General features: G+C 42.8%; 1 protein-coding gene across 1 annotated transcript in view; it reads left to right on the top strand.

The window, feature by feature from the left end:
• The window catches only part of LOC112219050 (cGMP-inhibited 3',5'-cyclic phosphodiesterase A-like), a 221420-nt gene extending 215034 nt beyond the window's left edge, over positions 1-6386 (top strand). The window contains exons 13-15 of the mRNA XM_042301860.1: positions 2216-2377; positions 5033-5282; positions 5413-6386. Of these exons, the coding sequence (XP_042157794.1) occupies positions 2216-2377; positions 5033-5282; positions 5413-5714 (714 nt within the window). The 3' untranslated portion in view covers positions 5715-6386. The remainder of the gene's footprint in view (positions 1-2215; positions 2378-5032; positions 5283-5412) is intronic.
• Positions 6387-23878: the final 17492 nt, after the last annotated feature.

Here is a 23878-nt window from a genome sequence, read left to right as displayed (position 1 = left end):
AGACAGTTAGATTTGGGTCCTGAGCTACAGACAGTTAGATTTGGGTCCTGAGCTACAGACAGTTAGATTTGGGTCCTGAGCTACAGACAGTTAGATTTGGGTCCTGAGCTACAGACAGTTAGATTTGGAGGTTATATACAGGGGGTACCGGTACAGAGTCAATGTGGAGGCTATATACAGGGGTACTGGTACAGAGTCAATGTGGAGGTTATATACAGGGGGTACCGGTACAGAGTCAATGTGGAGGCTATATACAGGGGGTACGGGTACAGAGTCAATGTGGAGGCTATATACAGGGGGTACCGGTACAGGGTCAATGTGGAGACTATATACAGGGGGTACCGGTACAGAGTCAATGTGGAGGCTATATACAGGGGTACTGGTACAGAGTCAATGTGGAGGCTATATACAGGGGGTACCGGTACAGAGTCAATGTGGAGGCTATATACAGGGGGTACCGGTACAGAGTCAATGTGGAGGCTATATACAGGGTTACCTGTACAGAGTCAATGTGGAGGCTATATACAGGGGTACCGGTACAGAGTCAATGTGGAGGCTATATACAGGGGGTACCGGTACAGAGTCAATGTGGAGGCTATATACAGGGGGTACCGGTACAGAGTCAATGTGGAGGATATTTACAGGGGGTACCGGTACAGAGTCAATGTGGAGGCTATATACAGGGGGTACCGGTACAGTGTCAATGTGGAGGCTATATACAGGGGGTACCGGTACAGAGTCAATGTGGAGGATATATACAGGGTGTACCGGTACACACACACACACACACACACTCATAAAGCTGTCCCAACAGCAGAGTCATAACAGCAGAGTCCCAACACCTTACCACTGCTACAGCCTGGAGAAATTGAAAATAGAACAAATTATTAGGGTGAGGCACATGGGCTACTAACAGCTTACTACACAACATACACTTAGTATTACTTTCTTAGCTACAGTATCGAATTATCGAATTGATTCATGATGATGCTAGCTAAGATTTTGAAAGTCTGATGTTGACAGAATCACTCCAATCAAAGCTACTGTACATATAAGGTGATTTGACGTCATTTTATCTGTGGCCAATGACCTTGAGCCTTCTTGGATGGGCACTTCTAATGTAAACTCTATGGCATTCGTAGTTTACCCTTATTACTTGGCCGTGACGTACCCCACCACCACCACCACAGAAAGCACTGAGTCACCACTGGGCCTACATCAGACGAGTGTCAGAGCCAGTGTAGTAGGATTCAAGCACTGAGTCACCACTGGGCCTACATCAGACGAGTGTCAGAGCCAGTGTAGTAGGATTCAAGCACTGAGTCACCACTGGGCCTACATCAGACGAGTGTCAGAGCCAGTGTAGTAGGATTAAAGCACTGAGTCACCACTGGGCCTACATCAGACGAGTGTCAGAGCCAATGTAGTAGGATTCAAGCACTGAGTCACCACTGGGCTTACATCAGATGAGTGTCAGAGCCATTGTAGTAGGATTCAAGCACTGAGTCACCACTGGGCCTACATCAGACGAGTGTCAGAGCCAGTGTAGTAGGATTCAAGCACTGAGTCCCCACTGGGCCTACATCAGACGAGTGTCAGAGCCAGTGTAGTAGGATTCAAGCACTGAGTCACCACTGGGCCTACATCAGACGAGTGTCAGAGCCAGTGTAGTAGGATTCAAGCACTGAGTCACCACTGGGCTTACATCAGATGAGTGTCAGAGCCAGTGTAGTAGGATTCAAGCACTGAGTCACCACTGGGCCTACATCAGATGAGTGTCAGAGCCAGTGTAGTAGGATTCAAGCACTGAGTCACCACTGGGCCTACATCAGACGAGTGTCAGAGCCAGTGTAGTAGGATTCAAGCACTGAGTCACCACCTAGAAATGAGGAATACATTAAATAAAATAAAAGGGTTTTGAGGAAGATGATTATTCAACCTAAAGGTCAAATCATTATTATTAAAGAGGATTAAAGGGTGAATCCAAAATACGGAACGTTGAAGCTACGGAATTCTTAAATCAGGAATCCAATTTAAATTTGACATTCTTGGTTAACTGACAACTGATTTACCATGTTTTTGAACCGCGTACCTATATATTTTTTCAGATGTGTGATAGATGAAAGGTTTTGTATAGTAAGTGCCCTAATGTACTATATAAGTTCACAAAGCATTTTTATAGGTTAACATATTTTGTCTCTGTCTGTTACTATAGGTAGGTGATGACGTGACGAGGGGTATTGATTGGTCCAATGAGAATGACAGACTGCTGGTGTGTCAGATGTGCATCAAGCTAGCTGACATCAACGGCCCACTGAAACACAAGGACCTGCACCTACAGTGGACCAAGGGCATCGTCGATGAGTTCTATGAACAGGTCAGATTCTCTCTCTATCTCACACACACACAAACAGACACTGAAACACAAGGACCTGCACATACAGTGGACCAAGGGCATTGTCGATGAGTTCTATGAACAGGTGAGATCCAAATCAAACCCTAGCCCCTACACCCTAGCCCCTAAACCCTAGCCCCTACACTCTAGCCCCTACACCCTAGCCCCTACACCCTAGCCCCTACACCCTAGCCCCTACACTCTAGCCCCTACACCCTAGTCTACACACACACACACATACACACACACACACACTCACATACACACACGTGGGAGTAAAATAAGTCACATGCTTTCAATTCCGAGGCGATGGTTTGGATTCTCATCCCATTTCTCAGAAGTAACCACAAGTCCAACAGCAAAACAGAACACAGAAAAATAATAACACATACGATAGATTCATAGGACTGGAAGGTTTCATGTCCTAGTGGAAGGTTTCATGTCCTAGTGGAAGGTTTCATGTCCTAGTGGAAGGTTTCATGTCCTAGTGGAAGGTTTCATGTGCTAGTAGAAGGTTTCATGTGCTTTAGTGGAAGGTTTCATGTGCTTTAGTGGAAGGTTTCATGTCCTAGTGGAAGGTTTCATGTCCTAGTGGAAGGTTTCATGTCCTAGGGGAAGGTTTCATGTCCTAGTGGAAGGTTTCATGTTCTAGTGGAAGGTTTCATGTCCTAGTGGAAGGTTTCATGTCCTAGTGGAAAGTTTCATGTGTTCTAGTGGAAGGTTTCATGTTCTAGAGGAAGGTTTCATGTTCTAATGGAAGGTTTCATGTTCTAGAGGAAGGTTTCATGTCCTAGTGGAAGGTTTCATGTCCTAGTGGAAGGTTTCATGTCCTAGTGGAAGGTTTCATGTCCTAGTGGAAGGTTTCATGTTCTAGTGGAAGGTTTCATGTGTTCTAGTGGAAGGTTTCATGTCCTAGTGGAAGGTTTATCTGACATGAAACTCCTGTGAAAGGCAAAGCTGTTATGTTCAATATTAGAAATAATATTGCAATACAGATAGCTGTAGCATTGTAAAATAAAAGTCTCTGCCCCATGCTACAAAGCTATCCGGCACTATAGACTGTAGAATAATATAAAAGAATACACATTTAAATAAAATAGGTACTCTGGTCAGATGAGACTAAAATGTAGCTTTTTGGCCATCAAGGAAAATGCTATGTCTGGCGCAAACCCAACACCTCTTATCACCCCGAGGATACCATCCCCACAGTGAAGTATGGTGGTGGCAGCATCATGTTGTGGAGATGTCTTTCATCAGCAGGGACTGGTAAAACTGGTCAGAATATAAGGAATGATGGATGGTGCTAAATACAGGGAAATTCTTGAGGGAAACCTGTTTCAGTCTTCCAGAGATTTGAGACTGGGACGGAGGTTCACCTTCCAGCAGGACAATGACCCTAAGCATACTGCTAAAGCAACACTTGAGTGGTTTAAAGGGAAACATTTAAATGTCTTGGAATGGCCTAGTCAAATCCCAGACCTCAATCCAATTGAGAATCTGTGGTATGACTTAAAGATTGCTGTACACCAGCGGAACCCATCCAACTTGAAGCAGCTGGAGCAGTTTTGCCTTGAAGAATGGGCAAACATCTCAGTGGCTAGATGTGCCAAGCTTATAGAGACATACCCCAAGAGACTTGCAGCTGTATTTTCTGCAAAAGGTGGCTCTACAAAGTATTGACTTTGGGGGGGTGAATAGTTATGCACGCTCAAGTTTTCCGTTTTCTTGTCTTATTTCTTGTTGATTTCACACCCCAAAAATGTTTAGCATCTTCAAAGTGGGTAGGCATGTTGTGTAAATCAAATGATACAAACCACCCCCCAAAAATCTGTTTTATTTCCAGGTTGTAAGGCAACAAAATAGGAAAAATGCCAAGGGGGTGAATACTTTCACAAGCCACTGTAGATAGCACCTTGTTTTTGTAAGAGTGTAGAGTATGTTGAAATCACAAGCTTTTCTCAGTCCCATTAATTTTGCTGACCCCAAAGCGTGATGGATTTTCACCCAGTAATTTCATTTTATTCTATCTCCCTGACCAATTGAGACAGTAATGGCTTGTCTGCTGCCCGCAATTGCACAGAGATAACCCATAGAATGGCAACCTTGGTAGGAAATGCGACACATATGAAATATGATTGTCCGGATAAGGAATATGCCATCCATAGACAATCAGATTCTATTTATTTACGTATGTTCAGACTACAGATGACTTTGTGTGTTCTGTGTAACAGGAGAATATATGATGACATATGATGACATATGTTGGTACGATTTAAATTCTCTGATAAGGAATATGCATCGGTCCTTCTGCCATGGCCAATCACTTTTATGCCAATTATTTATATTTCATATTTTTGGCATTATGACATAAAAATTACCAAGGTATCAAGTTGATTTTGATTGATCCAAAGCACGGAAACACCTCCAAATGTTACCAACTCTCAACATCAAAAAATACCTTGTCATGTGTAATCATCATTTATCCTAATTTGATCTACCTATACAGCATGGAGCCTACAGATGTTAAATGTTTTTTTTTTTTTTTAATCTCTTGACTGTATAGCATCAAAAAAACGCCTAGCAACCAATAAAGTCCTCTGATTCTAAAAAGTGAACGTGTCATCACCTCTCCCACAGGGTGACGAGGAGTCCAGCCAAGGCCTTCCCATCAGCCCCTTCATGGACCGCTCTGCTCCTCAGCTCGCTAAGCTCCAGGAGTCCTTCATCACCCACATCGTAGGACCGCTCTGTAACTCATATGACTCTGCAGCACTCATGCCCGGACGTTGGGTGGAGCCTAACCCCGAGGAGGAGGAGGAGCACGAGGAAGATGAAGAGGAGGATACGACAGAGGATGAAGATGGGTCTACTAGCTCAGAGGCATCGCGTAAGAATATTTCCTTAACTTTACTTGGTGTAGTTGACAGGGACAATGCTCATTATTAATGTGCCAAATTAAGCCAGAATCAATACATTAAAAAACAATTAACTATTTTTTTCTCCAAACCCTTCTGTAGAGAAAGGCAAAGCAGCTCCCAAGAAGAGGAGGAAAGTGTTCTGTCAGATCACCCAGCACCTGATGGACAACCACGAGATGTGGAAGAAGGTGATCGCAGAGGAAACCCCCAAGCAAAACAATGTAGCTGAGCCAATCCTATCCATCCACGAGGAGGAGGAGGAGCCAGGGAGCAGGGAGGATGTAGTGGAGGGGGAGGAGCCAGAAGAGGAAGGGGAGGTGCCAGAGGAGGAAATAGACGAGGAGTGGCCAGCGCCCCCGCAGGACGAGTCTGAACCTGCAGAAGAGGCTGGGCCAGAGTGAGGGCCCCAAAGGCTCATGGCGAGTGCTATTCGGGATCCTTGGGATATTGCTACCCTAAACCCTAACCCCTACCCTAAACTTAACCATAACCCTTACCTAATCTTAACCCCTTACCTAAACTATTTTAAATGTAAACTTAAATGGGGTAGGGATGTCCCAAGGAACCCAGATAGCAAGGACCAAAGGTTCTTCGGAATGAAATAAAGCAGCCGCTATCCCGAGGCAGAACATGAAAATATCTTTTTCTATCCTATTGACAAACAGGCTGACTGATTTTTTTTTTTTGCCAGCACATTCACTTAGACACAACACTGTAGAAGTTTGGGACATTGTGCCTAATGAAAATGTAACACAGGGTGGGAGATATTTACTTGTGTTTTACACATTTTATATATAAAAACACAGAATACAAGTCAGGTTCAGAAACATCGGTCAATCATCCTCTTGAGTAACTTTCCATTATTACAATAACCTACAGGATCATCTACTGGGTGTAACAAACTGGTGTAATAGTTCACGAAATACACAGACTCTTTTTGCTACCATCAAGAGTGGATTGAGACTTGGTCGTGAAGACCTCAAACCCATTGTGTAAACAACGGACTGCAGAGACTGCCGCCAATTTATATATAAGAAATATTTTCTAAAATGCAATTATACTTAAACATCACATGCCCCTGTACTCATGTGTTTTGTTTAGGGGGGGGGGTTAAGTATTTTCTCTGGGTAAATCTCAGTAATATGGTTCTATTTTTACTATGTGGATTGAGAAGGGAAAAATTAGACTGAACAGCTTCATACAAATCTACATTTTCCATCTTTATTAATGTTCTTTAATTGATTCCACATTGCATCTCACACCTATAATCTGTAAGCACACGACCGCAAGCATGCCTTCTAGGTATCTTTTGGTTTTACTGACAAACTGAAACGGTCGGTATAGCCCACCCTTTTAATATAAGCCCCTCTAGGATCTATGACATCGGCAGAACCATCAGCTGGTAACTTTTCTCATGTCATGGTACTCCAGGTGAACAGACCATATTTGACTTCATCCTTCAGCCTTTTTGACCAATGGCTTGGTTCAGAGGAAGTTGGAACACACTACAGGGTCTTTTTTTGACCAATGGCTTGGTTCAGAGGAAGTTGGAACACACTAAAAGGAGAGGAGGAGAGGAGTGAGAAAAAGACATGCTAGTACTTTAGGTCTTATGAGTGTTTCTCTAATACAGTTAATGAAAACAGGCCTAGTGTGTAAGTTAATGAGGTCCTATAACTATAAGGCATAGTTCCTCAACCTAACTCAAAGACAGGATTCTTCCTCCACTACCAGATAAACTGACTACATAGATCACCAGGAGACAATATACTGTTTTTACTACTTATTGACTATTGCTTCTCGTTTCAGTAACCCCTCCCCTTTCCAATAGACACAAAAAGTTAATTTTAGTTTGCCTTTATTTAACCAGGTAAGTCATTGAGAACACATTCTCTTTTACAATAATGACCGAACAGGTACATGGTAACACACACACACACACACACACCACACACACACACACACACACACACACACACACACACACACACACACACACACACACACACACACACACACACACACACACACACACACACACACACACACACACACACACACACACACACACACACACACACACACACAGAGTATACGATCTCTACGCCATACAAGGAGGAACCATTTACTGTGAGGTGATTTTAAGGGAGCGGGCAGAGTAGCACATAATGGCCCTCGCTTTGACAGCCAGTCTCCATCCTAAATGGCACCCTATTCCCTATGTAGTGCACTACTTTAGACCAGAGCCCTATAGAACCCTATTCCCTATATAGTGCACTACTTTAGACCAGAGCCCTATATAACCCTATTCCCTATATAGTGCACTACTTTAGACCAGAGCCCTATATAACCCTATTCCCTATATAGTGCACTACTTTAGACCAGAGCCCTATATAACCCTATTCCCTATATAGTGCACTACTTTAGACCAGAGCCCTATAGAACCCTATTCCCTATATAGTGCACTACTTTAGACCAGAGCCCTATAGAACCCTATTCCCTATATAGTGCACTACTTTAGACCAAGGCCCTATAGAACCCTATTCCCTATATAGTGCACTACTTTAGACCAAGGCCCTATAGAACCCTATTCCCTATATAGTGCACTACTTTAGACCAGAGCCCTATAGAACCCTATTCCCTATATAGTGCACTACTTTAGACCAAGGCCCTATAGAACCCTATTCCCTATATAGTGCACTACTTTAGACCAAGGCCCTATAGAACCCTATTCCCTATATAGTGCACTACTTTAGACCAAGGCCCTATAGAACCCTATTCCCTATGTAGTGCACTACTTTAGACCAGAGCCCTATAGAACCCTATTCCCTATATAGTGCACTACTTTAGACCAAGGCCCTATAGAACCCTATTCCCTATATAGTGCACTACTTTAGACCAGAGCCCTATAGAACCCTATTCCCTATATAGTGCACTACTTTAGACCAGAGCCCTATAGAACCCTATTCCCTATATAGTGCACTACTTTAGACCAAGGCCCTATAGAACCCTATTCCCTATATAGTGCACTACTTTTGACCAGAGCGAGCCCCTCCCCTACAGAGCCCCCTTCTATTAACATGTCAACACACACTGTAAATAACAGTACACACAACAGATCAATGTGTACTGCTGCCAAACACTACACTACTATAAACACTGTGTATACTTTAGGGGGTGAACTGGGTAAGGTGAATTAATAGCCTATGCTCCTTGTACATTTTGGATTCCCTCACCGTTCATCCCAAATTTGACATCGTTCTTTTACATGATCTTTCTCAATCAGGTTTTTAATAATTCTTCCAGTTGAAAATAGCAGATTATTGATATGATGACTTGTTTAGTGCGTTGCATCGATAACATACTCAGTACAGTATATGGGATAAGCTACATAGTTGTAGTGGTTAGCGACACTTTATATATGCTATATAAAGCCTTTATAGGTTGTAAGTTGTAAAGGACCTTTTAAAATGTATATTTTTTTGGGGGGGGATTGGAATCCAGGTTTATGTAGAGTTTAACCCAGAGCCGTCCTGCACAAAAAGAGACCCCCATGTTCAGAACTTCAGTGAACTTTCTAGTAGCAGACACAAACATTTGATCCATTCATGTTCCTCGGAGACAAAGGCCATGCTGTATGCAGCGCTTGACTTCACCAGAGATGCAGTAAAGAGGTCAGTGGAATATGCATACAGTGGGCGATAGAAGGACGCTGGACTTGCGGGCATTCAACAAATCTGATCCATCGAAGTGGATATTGGTCAAATCCGTCATGATGTATTGTAACGGGTCCACAAATGTGGTTACTCAAATCTGATGTGGATATATTCACCTCATAACATGTAAAAAGCTGTCCCCTTTTCAGGTTTAGAAGATGTGACTGCCAAATGCTAACTCCTGTTTGTGTAAGCTGGTAGCGTAGCTAGCATACAGAAATCAGTGGTGGTAGTCAAAAGTTGTTTTTTAAATTGTAATGCAGTTGATTGATGACGATGACATCAACATGTACGGGGGTTGACATCTATACAAGCATTGCACTCTGATTTTTTACCTCAACATAGTGTGGAATACACATATAAACAACAGTCTAAATGTAGGGTCATTTGGCTGGGGGGCAATGAGGAGATTCAGGATCTTTCTTGCATAGCATCTTTCCCCCACGTGTTTCCATGGCATTGTTTTGGTCAAGTTCCATTGACCTCTTTACCATCTGTCCTTTCTATATGATCTTTATTATTGAACTGAATGACACTGTGTGAGAAACAGGTTACCATTGACAAGATATGATGCTGAATGACACTGTGTGAGAAACAGGTTACCATTGACAAGATATGATGCTGAATGACACTGTGTGAGAAACAGGTTACCATTGACAAGATATGATGCTGAATGACACTGTGTGAGAAACAGGTTACCATTGACAAGATATGATGCTGAATGACACTGTGTGAGAAACAGGTTACCATTGACAAGATATGATGCTGAATGACACTGTGTGAGAAACAGGTTACCATTGACATGATATGATTCTGAATGACACTGTGTGAGAAACAGGTTACCATTGACATGATATGATTCTGCATCACATCTACCATGTGGTCTAAGTCTTTTTATAAACTGGGTGGTTCGAGCCCTGAATGCTGATTGGCTGAAAGCTGTGGTGTATCAGACCGTATACCATGGGTATGACAAGACATTTATTTTTTACTGCTCTGATTACGTTGGTAACCAGTTTATAATAGCAATAAGGCACCTCGGGGGGTTTGTGATATATTGCCAGTATTCCACGGCTAAGGGCTGTGTCCGGGCACTCCACGTTGCGTCGTGCATATAAAAACAACCCGTAGCCGTGGAATATTGGCCATATACCACGCCCCCTCGGGCCTTATTGCTTAAATCACACACCCAGAACATATGGTCTAAGTCTTCATCACACCCAGAACATGATTTGATTTGATTTGAACATAACATATGGTCTAAGTCTTCATCACACCCAGAACATAACATATGGTCTAAGTCTTCATCACATCATAACATATGGTCTAAGTCTTCATCACATCATAACATAACATATGGTCTCAGTCTTCATCACATCATAACATATGGTCTAAGTCTTCATCACATCATAACATAACATATGGTCTAAGTCTTCATCACATCATAACATAACATATGGTCTCAGTCTTCATCACATCATAACATATGGTCTAAGTCTTCATCACATCATAACATAACATATGGTCTAAGTCTTCATCACACCCAGAACATAACATATGGTCTAAGTCTTCATCACACCCAGAACATAACATATGGTCTCAGTCTTCATCACACCCAGAACATATGGTCTAAGTCTTCATCACACCCAGAACATAACATATGGTCTAAGTCTTCATCACACCCAGAACATAACATATGGTCTAAGTCTTCATCACACCCAGAACATATGGTCTAAGTCTTCATCACATCATAACATATGGTCTAAGTCTTCATCACATCATAACATATGGTCTAAGTCTTCATCACATCATAACATATGGTCTAAGTCTTCATCACATCATAACATATGGTCTAAGTCTTCATCACACCCAGAACATAACACATGGTCTAAGTCTTCATCACATCATAACATATGGTCTAAATCTTCATCACATCATAACATATGGTCTAAGTCTTCATCACACCCAGAACATATGGTCTAAGTCTTCATCACACCCAGAACATAACATATGGTCTCAGTCTTCATCACATCATAACATATGGTCTAAGTCTTCATCACATCATAACATATGGTCTAAGTCTTCATCACATCATAACATATGGTCTAAGTCTTCATCACATCATAACATATGGTCTAAGTCTTCATCACACCCAGAACATAACATATGGTCTCAGTCTTCATCACATCATAACATATGGTCTAAGTCTTCATCACACCCAGAACATAACATATGGTCTAAGTCTTCATCACATCATAACATAACATATGGTCTAGGTCTTCATCACACCCAGAACATATGGTCTCGGTCCTCATCACACCCAGAACATACGGTCTCAGTCTTCATCACACCCAGAACATATGGTCTAAGTCTTCATCACACCCAGAACATATGTTCTCAGTCCTCATCATACCCAGAACATATGGTCTAAGTCTTCTTCACACCCAGAGCAGAACATATGGTCTCAGTCCTCATCACACCCAGAACATATGGTCTAAGTCTTCATCGCACCCAGAACATATGGTCTAAGTCTTCATCACACCCAGAACATAACATATGGTCTCAGTCTTCATCACACCCAGAACATATGGTCTAAGTCTTCATCACACCCAGAACATATGATCTCAGTCTTCATCACACCCAGAGCATAACATATGGTCTCAGTCTTCATCACACCCAGAACATATGGTCTAAGTCTTCATCACACCCAGAACATAACATATTTTCTCAGTCTTCATCACACCCAGAACATATGGTCTAAGTCTTCATCACACCCAGAACATATGATCTCAGTCTTCATCACACCCAGAGCATAACATATGGTCTAAGTCTTCATCACACCCAGAACATAACATATTTTCTCAGTCTTCATCACACCCAGAACATATGGTCTAAGTCTTCATCACACCCAGAACATATGATCTCAGTCTTCATCACACCCAGAGCATAACATATGGTCTAAGTCTTCATCACACCCAGAACATAACATATTTTCTCAGTCTTCATCACACCCAGAACATATGGTCTAAGTCTTCATCACACCCAGAACATATGATCTCAGTCTTCATCACACCCAGAGCATAACATATGGTCTAAGTCTTCATCACACCCAGAACATAACATATGGTCTGTCTCTGTGTTTTTCTGTGATATCTAACTATGCTGTTGCTGCCACCTGTGAAACTGCAATATGATACGTCTTTTCCATTTATTTACAAAAGTTTTTTAAAAATACCTGGAATGTTTTGTGAAATAACATTTGTTATGGTATGGAGCCCCTTATGTTAATATGATCATGTTTATGGACATTCTAATTTCTGATGCATGATAGTACACAGAATGATTGTTAAACAGCTGTGTGTGTGTGTGTGTGTGTGTGTGTGTGTGTGTGTGTGTGTGTGTGTGTGTGTGTGTGTGTGTGTGTGAGATAACGCCTGCCTCTGATATCTTGTCAGTATGGCCTGCCAATCGGATGGATGCACACAAAACTATGAGACATTAAACATGTAAAACTGTAGAGTTTTGTTTATTATTTTGAATAATGTGTCACATTTTTGCAACCTTGACACAGCTCATTTTGTTTTGCTGTGACACAGTGGTCACTGATCAGTCAATCTCCCCCTGTTTGTCTGACTGTCAGAGACTTCCAACTCACCTTCTGAGTGAAGCCTGGGAGCCAAGGCTACTTCCTAGTTCCTAGTTCCTATTTCCTAGTTCCTACCCCATACCAAAATACCCATCTTTGAAAGTTCCAATGTAAAATAGCACTCTTTTTTGTCTAAATTCATCTTTATTTGCCATAATTATTGAAAATAAAAACATGTATTATCTTTTACAATGAGAACCAAACATGCTTCACTATCCTCTAAGCAAGAACATTAAGCCTTGTATTTTTATATACTGTAGTTGACACATGATGATGATGATTAAATGACTAATGGTTTTCTCTCACCAGTACCTTGCACTTAACACATGTAGCAATATTTACACTTAATAAAAAAAATACACAGTATTTGTTAAGTAAAAATGATTCATTTCCTTGCTGGTTGATGCTCCATTTTGTACAATATCTTATGCTGTACAGTAAATATTAAAACAAACAAAAAAACTCTTTTTAGATATACATTATTTATTTTTACCATTTTGTAATTTAGACGCTATACTGTAGTTACTATATTGCCAGAATTACTGGAAGTGCCTATTGGTATTATGTGTATCATACAGTCAATATGTTTTCAGATCAGTAGAAGTTGTCACAAGATGAACAATGTGGATGTTGTGATGGGAAATACATTGTATTACAATACTTTAATTTCTGTGGTACTTGGGCCTCTGTGTATTTTTTTCCTGCTTGAATATTCAAATGTACACTGAACAAAAATATAAAACGCAACATGCAACAATTTCTAAGGTTATACTGAGTTGCAGTTCATAGAATGAAATCAGTAAAATTAGACCTCTACTAACTGAGTTACTAATTGAAATAAATGAGTTAGACCCTAATCTATGGATTTTACATGACTGAGAATACAGATATGCATCTGTTGGTTACAGACATCGTAAAATAAATGGGCCTTATGTCTGCCCGTACCATAACCCCACTGCCACCAAGGGGCACTCTGTTCACAATGTTGACATCAGCAAACCGCTCGCCCACACGATGCCATACACATGGTCTACAGTTGGACGTACTGCCTAATTCTCTAAAACAACATTGGAGGCGGCTTATGGTAGAGAAATTAGCTACCAATTCTCTGCCAACATCTCTGGTGGACATTCCTGCAGTCAGCATGCCAATTGCTCCGTCCCCCAAAACATTTTTAAGTGGCCTTTAATTGTCACCAGTACAAGGTGCACCTGTGTAATGATCACGCTGTTTAATCAGCTTCTTGATAAGCCACACCTGTCAGGTGGATGGATTATAATTTGGGGGTTTAGTGGTTAGAGCGTTGGGCCAGTAACCGAAAGGTTGCTGGATCAAATCCCTGATGTGACAAGGTAAAAACCATTGTTCTGCCCCTGAACAGGCAGTTAACCCACTGTTCCCTGGTAGGCCATCATTGTAAATAAGAATTTGTTCTTAACTGACTTGCCTAGTTAAAAAAAAAAGTAAACTTGGCAAAGAATAAATGCTCACTAACAGGGATATAAACGAATTTGAGAGAAATATGCTTTTTGGGCTTATGTACATTTCAGGGATATTTTATTACAGTTCATGAAACAAGGGACCAACACATTACATGTTGTGTTTATATTTTTGATTAGTGTACATGCATATAAGTATATGTATATATATATATCTTGTCGTCATTACCATCTGAAGATTGGCAGATTTTTATTGAGAGTGTAATGCTTATCATTAATAACATAGGCCATTTATTTATCCAAAGCGACTTACAGAAATGTGTGCATTCATTTTACATCCTGGTGATGTTGGGAATGAAACTCACTATCCTGGCATTGTAAGCACCATGCTCTACTATCTGAGTTACGGACCACAAACACCATGCTCTACTAACTGAGTTACGGACCACAAGCACCATGCTCTACTAACTGAGTTACGGACCACAAACACCATGCTCTACTAACTGACTTACGGACCACAAGCACCATGCTCTACTATCTGAGTTACAGACCACAAGCACCATGCTCTACTATCTGAGTTACAGACCACAAGCACCATGCTCTACTAACTGAGGACCACAAGCACCATGCTCTACTAACTGAGGACCACAAGCACCATGCTCTGCTATCTGAGTTACGGACCACAAGCACCATTCTCTACTATCTGAGTTACGGACCACAAGCACCATTCTCTACTATCTGAGTTACGGACCACAAGCACCATGCTCTACTATCTGAGTTACGGACCACAAGCACCATGCTCTACTATCTGAGTTACGGACCACAAGCACCCTGCTCTACTATCTGAGTTACAGACCACAAGCACCATGCTCTACTATCTGAGTTACGGACCACAAGCACCATGCTCTACTAACTGAGTTACGGACCACAAGCACCATGCTCTACTAACTGAGGACCACAAGCACCATGCTCTACTATCTGAGTTAAGACCACAACACCATGCTCTACTATCTGAGTTAGCACCGGACCACAAGCACCATGCTCTACTATCTGAGTTCTGACCACAAGCACCATGCTCTACTATCTGAGTTACGGACCACAAGCACCATGCTCTACTAACTGAGTTACGGAGGACCACAAGCACCATGCTCTACTAACTGAGTTACGGAGGACCACAAGCACCATGCTCTACTAACTGAGTTACAGACCACAAGCACCATGCTCTACTATCTGAGTTACGGACCACAAGCACCATGCTCTACTATCTGAGTTACGGACCACAAGCACCATGCTCTACTATCTGAGTTACGGACCACAAGCACCATGCTCTACTATCTGAGTTACGGACCACAAGCACCATGCTCTACTAACTGAGTTACGGACCACAAGCACCATGCTCTACTAACTGAGGACCACAAGCACCATGCTCTACTATCTGAGTTACGGACCACAAGCACCATGCTCTACTATCTGAGTTGAGTTACGGACCACAAGCACCATGCTCTACTAACTGAGTTACGGACCACAAGCACCATGCTCTACTAACTGAGTTACGGAGGACCACAAGCACCATGCTCTACTAACTGAGTTACGGACCACAAGCACCATGCTCTACTAACTGAGTTACGGACCACAAGCACCATGCTCTACTATCTGAGTTACGGACCACAAGCACCATGCTCTACTATCTGAGTTACGGACCACAAGCACCATGCTCTACTATCTGAGTTACGGACCACAAGCACCATGCTCTACTAACTGAGTTACGGACCACAAGCACCATGCTCTACTAACTGAGTTACGGACCACAAGCACCATGCTCTACTATCTGAGTTACGGACCACAAGCACCATGCTCTACTAACTGAGTTACGGAGGACCACAAGCACCATGCTCTACTAACTGAGTTACGGAGGACCACAAGCACCATGCTCTACTAACTGAGTTACGGACCACAAGTTACGGACCACAAGCACCATGCTCTACTAATCTGAGTTACGGACCACAAGCACCATGCTCTACTATCTGAGTTACGGACCACAAGCACCATGCTCTACTATCTGAGTTACGGACCACAAGCACCATGCTCTACTAACTGAGTTACGGAGGACCACAGGCACCATGCTCTACTAACTGAGTTACGGACCACAAGCACCATGCTCTACTATCTGAGTTACGGACCACAAGCACCATGCTCTACTATCTGAGATACGGACCACAAGCACCATGCTCTACTATCTGAGTTATGGACCACAAGCACCATGCTCTACTAACTGAGTTACGGACCACAAGCACCATGCTCTACTAACTGAGTTACGGACCACAAGCACCATTCTCTACTATCTGAGTTACGGAGGACCACAAGCACCATGCTCTACTATCTGAGTTACGGACCACAAGCACCATTCTCTACTATCTGAGTTACGGAGGACCACAAGCACCATGCTCTACTATCTGAGTTACGGACCACAAGCACCATTCTCTACTATCTGAGTTACGGACCACAAGCACCATGCTCTACTAACTGAGTTACGGACCACAAGCACCATTCTCTACTATCTGAGTTACGGAGGACCACAAGCACCATGCTCTACTATCTGAGTTACGGACCACAAGCACCATGCTCTACTATCTGAGTTACGGACCACAAGCACCATGCTCTACTATCTGAGTTACGGACCACAAACACCATGCTCTACTATCTGAGTTACGGACCACAAACACCATGCTCTACTATCTGAGATACGGACCACAAGCACCATGCTCTACTAACTGAGTTACGGACCACAAGCACCATGCTCTACTATCTGAGTTACGGACCACAAGCACCATTCTCTACTATCTGAGTTACGGACCACAAGCACCATGCTCTACTATCTGAGATACGGACAACAAGCACCATGCTCTACTATCTGAGTTACGGAGGACCACAAGCACCATTCTCTACTATCTGCTCTACTATCTGAGTTACGGACCACAAGCACCATGCTCTACTAACTCAGTTACGGAGGACCACAAGCACCATGCTCTACTAACTGAGTTACGGAGGACCACAAGCACCATGCTCTACTAACTGAATTACGGACCACAAGCACCATGCTCTACTAACTGAGTTACGGACCACAAGCACCATGCTCTACTATCTGAGTTACGGACCACAAGCACCATTCTCTACTATCTGAGTTACGGACCACAAGCACCATTCTCTACTATCTGAGTTACGGAGGACCACAAGCACCATGCTCTACTATCTGATTTACGGACCACAAGCACCATGCTCTACTATCTGAGTTACGGACCACAAGCACCATGCTCTACTATCTGAGTTACGGACCACAAGCACCATGCTCTACTAACTGAGTTACGGACCACAAGCACCATGCTCTACTAACTGAGTTACGGACCACAAGCACCATGCTCTACTATCTGAGTTACGGACCACAAGCACCATGCTCTACTAACTCAGTTACGGAGGACCACAAGCACCATGCTCTACTAACTGAGTTACGGAGGACCACAAGCACCATGCTCTACTACGGAGGACCACAAGCACCATGCTCTACTGAATTACGGACCACAAGCACCATGCTCTACTAACTGAGTTACGGACCACAAGCACCATGCTCTACTACTATCTGAGTTACGGACCACAAGCACCATTCTCTACTATCTGAGTTATCGGACCACAAGCACCATTCTCTACTATCTGAGTTACAGAGGACCACAAGCACCATGCTCTACTATCTGATTTACGGACCACAAGCACCATGCTCTACTATCTGATCTGGTTACGGAGGACCACAAGCACCATGCTCTACTATCTGAGTTACGGACCACAAGCACCATGCTCTACTATCTGAGTTACGGACCACAAGCACCATGCTCTACTATCTGAGTTACGGAGGACCACAAGCACCATTCTCTACTATCTGAGTTACGGAGGACCACAAGCACCATGCTCTACTATCTGAGTTACGGACCACAAGCACCATTACGGACCACAAGCACCATTCTCTACTATCTGAGATACGGACCACAAGCACCATGCTCTACTATCTGAGTTACGGAGGACCACAAGCACCATTCTCTACTATCTGAGATACGGACCACAAGCACCATGCTCTACTAACTGAGTTACGGACCACAAGCACCATGCTCTACTATCTGAGTTACGGACCACAAGCACCATGCTCTACTATCTGAGTTACGGACCACAAGCACCATGCTCTACTATCTGAGGACCACAAGCACCATGCTCTACTATCTGAGTTACGGACCACAAGCACCATGCTCTACTAGTTACGGACCACAAGCACCAGCTCTTCTGAGTTACGGACCACAAGCACCATGCTCTACTATCTGAGTTACGGACCACAAGCACCATGCTCTACTATCTGAGTTACGGACCACAAGCACCATGCTCTACTAACTGAGTTACGGAGGACCACAAGCACCATGCTCTACTAACTGAGTTACGGAGGACCACAAGCACCATGCTCTACTAACTGAGTTACGGACCACAAGCACCATGCTCTACTAACTGAGTTACGGACCACAAGCACCATGCTCTACTATCTGAGTTACGGACCACAAGCACCATGCTCTACTATCTGAGTTATGGACCACAAGCACCATGCTCTACTAACTGAGTTACGGAGGACCACAAGCACCATGCTCTACTAACTGAGTTACGGACCACAAGCACCATGCTCTACTATCTGAGTTACGGACCACAAGCACCATGCTCTACTATCTGAGTTACGGACCACAAGCACCATGCTCTACTATCTGAGTTACGGACCACAAGCACCATGCTCTACTATCTGAGTTACGGACCACAAGCACCATTCTCTACTATCTGAGTTACGGAGGACCACAAGCACCATGCTCTACTATCTGAGTTACGGACCACAAGCACCATGCTCTACTATCTGAGTTACGGACCACAAGCACCATGCTCTACTATCTGACCACAAGCACCATGCTCTACTATCTGGACCACAAGCACCATGCTCTACTATCTGAGATACGGACCACAAGCACCATGCTCTACTATCTGAGATACGGACCACAAGCACCATGCTCTACTATCTGAGTTACGGACCACAAGCACCATGCTCTACTAACTGAGTTACGGACCACAAGCACCATGCTCTACTAACTGAGTTACGGACCACAAGCACCATTCTCTACTATCTGAGTTACGGAGGACCACAAGCACCATGCTCTACTATCTGAGTTACGGACCACAAGCACCATTCTCTACTATCTGAGTTACATGGAGGACCACAAGCACCATGCTCTACTATCTGAGTTACGGACCACAAGCACCATGCTCTACTATCTGAGTTACGGACCACAAGCACCATGCTCTACTACTCTGAGTTACGGACCACACAAGCACCATGCTCTACTATCTGAGTTACGGACACAAAGCACCATGCTCTACTATCTGAGTTACGGACCACAAGCACCATGCTCTACTATCTGAGTTACGGACCACAAGCACCATGCTCTACTATCTGAGATACGGACCACAAGCACCATGCTCTACTATCTGAGTTACGGACCACAAGCACCATGCTCTACTATCTGAGTTACGGAGGACCACAAGCACCATGCTCTACTAGGACCACAAGCACCATGCTCTACTATCTGAGTTACGGAGGACCACAAGCACCATGCTCTACTATCTGAGTTACGGACCACAAGCACCATTCTCTACTATCTGAGTTACGGAGGACCACAAGCACCATGCTCTACTAACTGAGTTACGGACCACAAGCACCATTCTCTACTATCTGAGTTACGGACCACAAGCACCATGCTCTACTATCTGAGTTACGGACCACAAGCACCATGCTCTACTAACTGAGTTACGGACCACAAGCACCATGCTCTACTATCTGAGTTACGGAGGACCACAAGTTAAGTTCCTCTTATACCTTAAAAGTGTAATAATGTTGGACAACACTTAAAGTTACCCTTAAACCTATTCATTGCTGTGTAATTACATAGACATTAGGGTGATTTAAGGTAAATAATTGTACTAAAGTTCTAATTTCCAAAGGAACATGGTTGCAGAAGCAGGACCATGGTTAAACTCATCAACTGTGATAGTGGTCGTGCCCAAGCTATGTTTATTTAAAATGCGCCTTAAATAGCAAAAACAGAAACCATCCTGGATGTAATGTGAAGCCATAATGTAATGTCTATTCAGTACTGTAAGCTCTATATGTCATGTAGGCTTGGTATCTATCTCCATGGCAACAGGAAAACATGGGACATCAAGGATTGATCACCCAGTGAGGTACATACAGGACGAATTCCATCACTGGACTGCTCTGTTAGAATCGGTGTTAGATGTCTCACTAAATTTACCCCATATCATACTGTAATATTCATTTATTTGAATAGGCTTATGTATATCATTCAATCTAAGAAATTGAAAAATAAGAAATGTAACTGTACCCCTCATCACTGTCAAACGCTCCATAAAACACTTCTGCGAGCCGGCCTTTCTAATCGACCTGGCCCGAGTATCCTGGAAGGATATTGATCTCATCCCGTCAGTCGAGGATGCCTGGTTGTTCTTCAAAAGTAATTTCCTCACCATCTTAAATAAGCATGCCCCTTTCAAAGAATGTAGAACTAAGAACAGATATAGCCCTTGGTTCACTCCAGACCTGAATGCCCTCGACCAGCACAAAAGCATCCTGTGGCTTTCTGCACTAGCATTGAAAAGTCCCCGCGATATGCAACTTTTCAGGGAAGTCAGGAACCAATACACACAGTCAGTTAGAAAAGCAGTCAGTTAGGATAGCAAAGGCTAGCTTTTGTTTTACATTTTCTTGTAGCTCTAACTCCAAAAGGTTTTGGGACACTGGAAAGTAAAGAGAATAAGAGTACCTCCTCCCAGATCCCCGCTGCATCGAGGCTAGGAAACTCTGTCACTACCGATAAATCCACGATAATCGATCATTTCGAAAAATATTTATCTGGAAAGGTTGAAACAGAATACGGAACAAGCTAAACTGTGGTTGCAACAAACTGACTATGTGTGTTTAACTCTGCCTGTAAACACGCTGGATGATTCAGAATCCGATTCATTGACGAGAGATACTTACGAACTCAAAGAAACATGTCGCTGGTTTCGGAGGATTCAAGCATTGTTAAGGACAACCAACCCAATCAACAAAACAAAACAAAACCAGGTTGGCCAATAGGTATCAACGATGGAACCCAAACCATCCCATAGTAAGAGGGCGCGTGTGGCGAGTGGCAAGAGGTTTACTGATATGGATGTTGACTTGTTAAAATCAATCAATGAAAGGCTTGCTAAACTTGATATCTTGGATATATTACGAGAGGACATCAATGCATTATGTGCTAGTCTAGAATTCAGCCAACGTCAGATGGATGATCTGAGGAAAGAGAACACGGAGCTGAAAGGTTCTGTATTCATGGCACGGTGGAGGTGGTGCAAAAGGAGAACAAACAACTTATTAAAGAAACCTTGTTTGATGTGCAGTGTTGATCAATGCGGGACAATCTAACACTTTCAGGGATCCCGGAGAATGACAACAGCAGAGGCTGTGAGGACACAGTCCGAGACTTTATGTCAACTCCACTGAAACTGCCCACGGATGTTGTGCGTAATGTCACTTTCTCCAGAGTCCATAGAATAGGTAAGGCCTCTGGGGAAGAGGCCACAGGCTATTGTTGCATGTTCTGATACATTTAAGCAAAAGGAAATGACGAAGAACATGGGGAGAGAACTCAGAAACACAGATTTTGGAATGAATGATCACTTCCCCACCGAGATCAATGAAAGGAGAAAAAAACTATATCTCATCATGAAGGAAAAGTGTTGCCTGAAACAACGAGTCTCCATGGTGATGGGTAAACTTTACATCAACCGGCAACTGTATCGGGACTCTAGAGTAACTCCCTGGTTATTTGAATTTAATAATTTAATTTAATGAGTTTGTGTGTTGTAGTGTATCATGACAACTTCAACTGTAATAAATACATGCTCTATTGATCTCCACTATAATGAATACATGCTCTATTGATCTCCACTATATTAAATACATACTCTATTGATCTCCACTATAATGAATACATACTCTATTGATCTCCACTGTAATAAATACATGCTCTATTGATCTCCACTATAATGAATACATACTCTATTGATCTCCACTATAATAAATACATACTCTATTGATCTCCACTGTAATAAATACATGCTCTATTGATCTCCACTGTAATAAATACATGCTCTATTGATCTCCACTATAATAAATACATACTCTATTGATCTCCACTATAATGAATACATGCTCTATTGATCTCCACTATAATGACTACATACTCTATTGATCTCCACTATAATGACTACATACTCTATTGATCTTCACTTGACATGGAAAGGGTTGCATATAGCTCAGATTAATGTATGTAGCCTTCCTAACAAAATACATGAGGTTTTTAACTTGGTCAACATAAATATTCATATTTTGTCTTTGACCCGAAATGCATTTAGATGCATCTGTAAATGATGGGCAAATGAACATTCATGGATATAGTCTACTGAGAAGGGACAGGAATCATGGATATAGTCTACTGAGAAGGAACAGGAATCATAGATATAGTCTACTTAGAAGGGACAGGAATCATAGATGTAGTCTACTGAGAAGGGACAGGAATCATAGATATAGTCTACTTAGAAGGGACAGGAATCATAGATATAGTCTACTGAGAAGGGACAGGAATCATAGATATAGTCTACTTAGAAGGGACAGGAATCATAGGTGTAGAAGCATAGGTGCTTCTACACCTGCATTGCTTGCTGTTTGGGGTTTTAGGCTGGGTTTCTGTACAGCACTTTGAGATATCAGCTGATGTACGAAGGGCTATATAAATAAATTTGATAGATATAGTCTACTGAGAAGGGACATAAATCATAGATATAGTCTACTTAGAAGGGACAGGAATCATAGATATAGTCTACTTAGAAGGGACATGAATCATAGATATAGTCTACTTAGAAGGGACAGGAATCATAGATATAGTCCACTTGGAAGGAACAGGAATCATAGATATAGTCTACTGAGAAGGGACAGGAATAGGAATAGTGGGGGTAGCACTGTACATTCAGAATCATATACCTTTTAAGAGGAGGGGTGACCTTAATGTAGGTCAAATAGAGGCACTATGGACTCAAGTACATCTGCCTCACCAGGCACCCATATTGGTAGGATGTGTGTATAGACCTCCTAGCTCTAAGGTGTCCTATTTGGATGACGTATGTACTGGGTTTGACCAGGCCACAGATAGTAATCCCCCTCTTCAAAGGGGGTGACACTCTAGACCCAAACTGTTACAGACCTATATCTATCCTACCCTGTCTTTCTAAGGTCTTCGAAAGCCAATCACTGACCATTTCGAGTCCCACCGTACCTTCTCCGCTGTGCTTTCCGGTTTCCGAGCTGGTCACGGGTGCACCTCAGCAAAGCTCAAAGTACTAAACTATATCATAACCACCATCAATAAAAGACAGTACTGTGCAGCCGTCTTCATCGACCTGGCCAAGGCTTTCGACTCTGTCAAACACCGTATTCTTGTCAGCAGACTCAACAGCCTTGGTTTCTCAAATGACTGCCTCGCCTGTTTCACCAACTACTTCTCAGACAGAGTTCAGTGTGTCAAAACGGAGGGCCTGTTGTCCGGACCTCTGGCAGTCTCTATGGGGGTACCACA

Source organism: Oncorhynchus tshawytscha, linkage group LG19 (genome assembly GCF_018296145.1).
Source record: "Oncorhynchus tshawytscha isolate Ot180627B linkage group LG19, Otsh_v2.0, whole genome shotgun sequence".
NCBI lineage: Eukaryota > Metazoa > Chordata > Actinopteri > Salmoniformes > Salmonidae > Oncorhynchus > Oncorhynchus tshawytscha.
The sequence above is the reverse complement of the archived record's forward strand: the minus strand, read 5'-3'. Positions and strand labels throughout refer to the sequence as shown.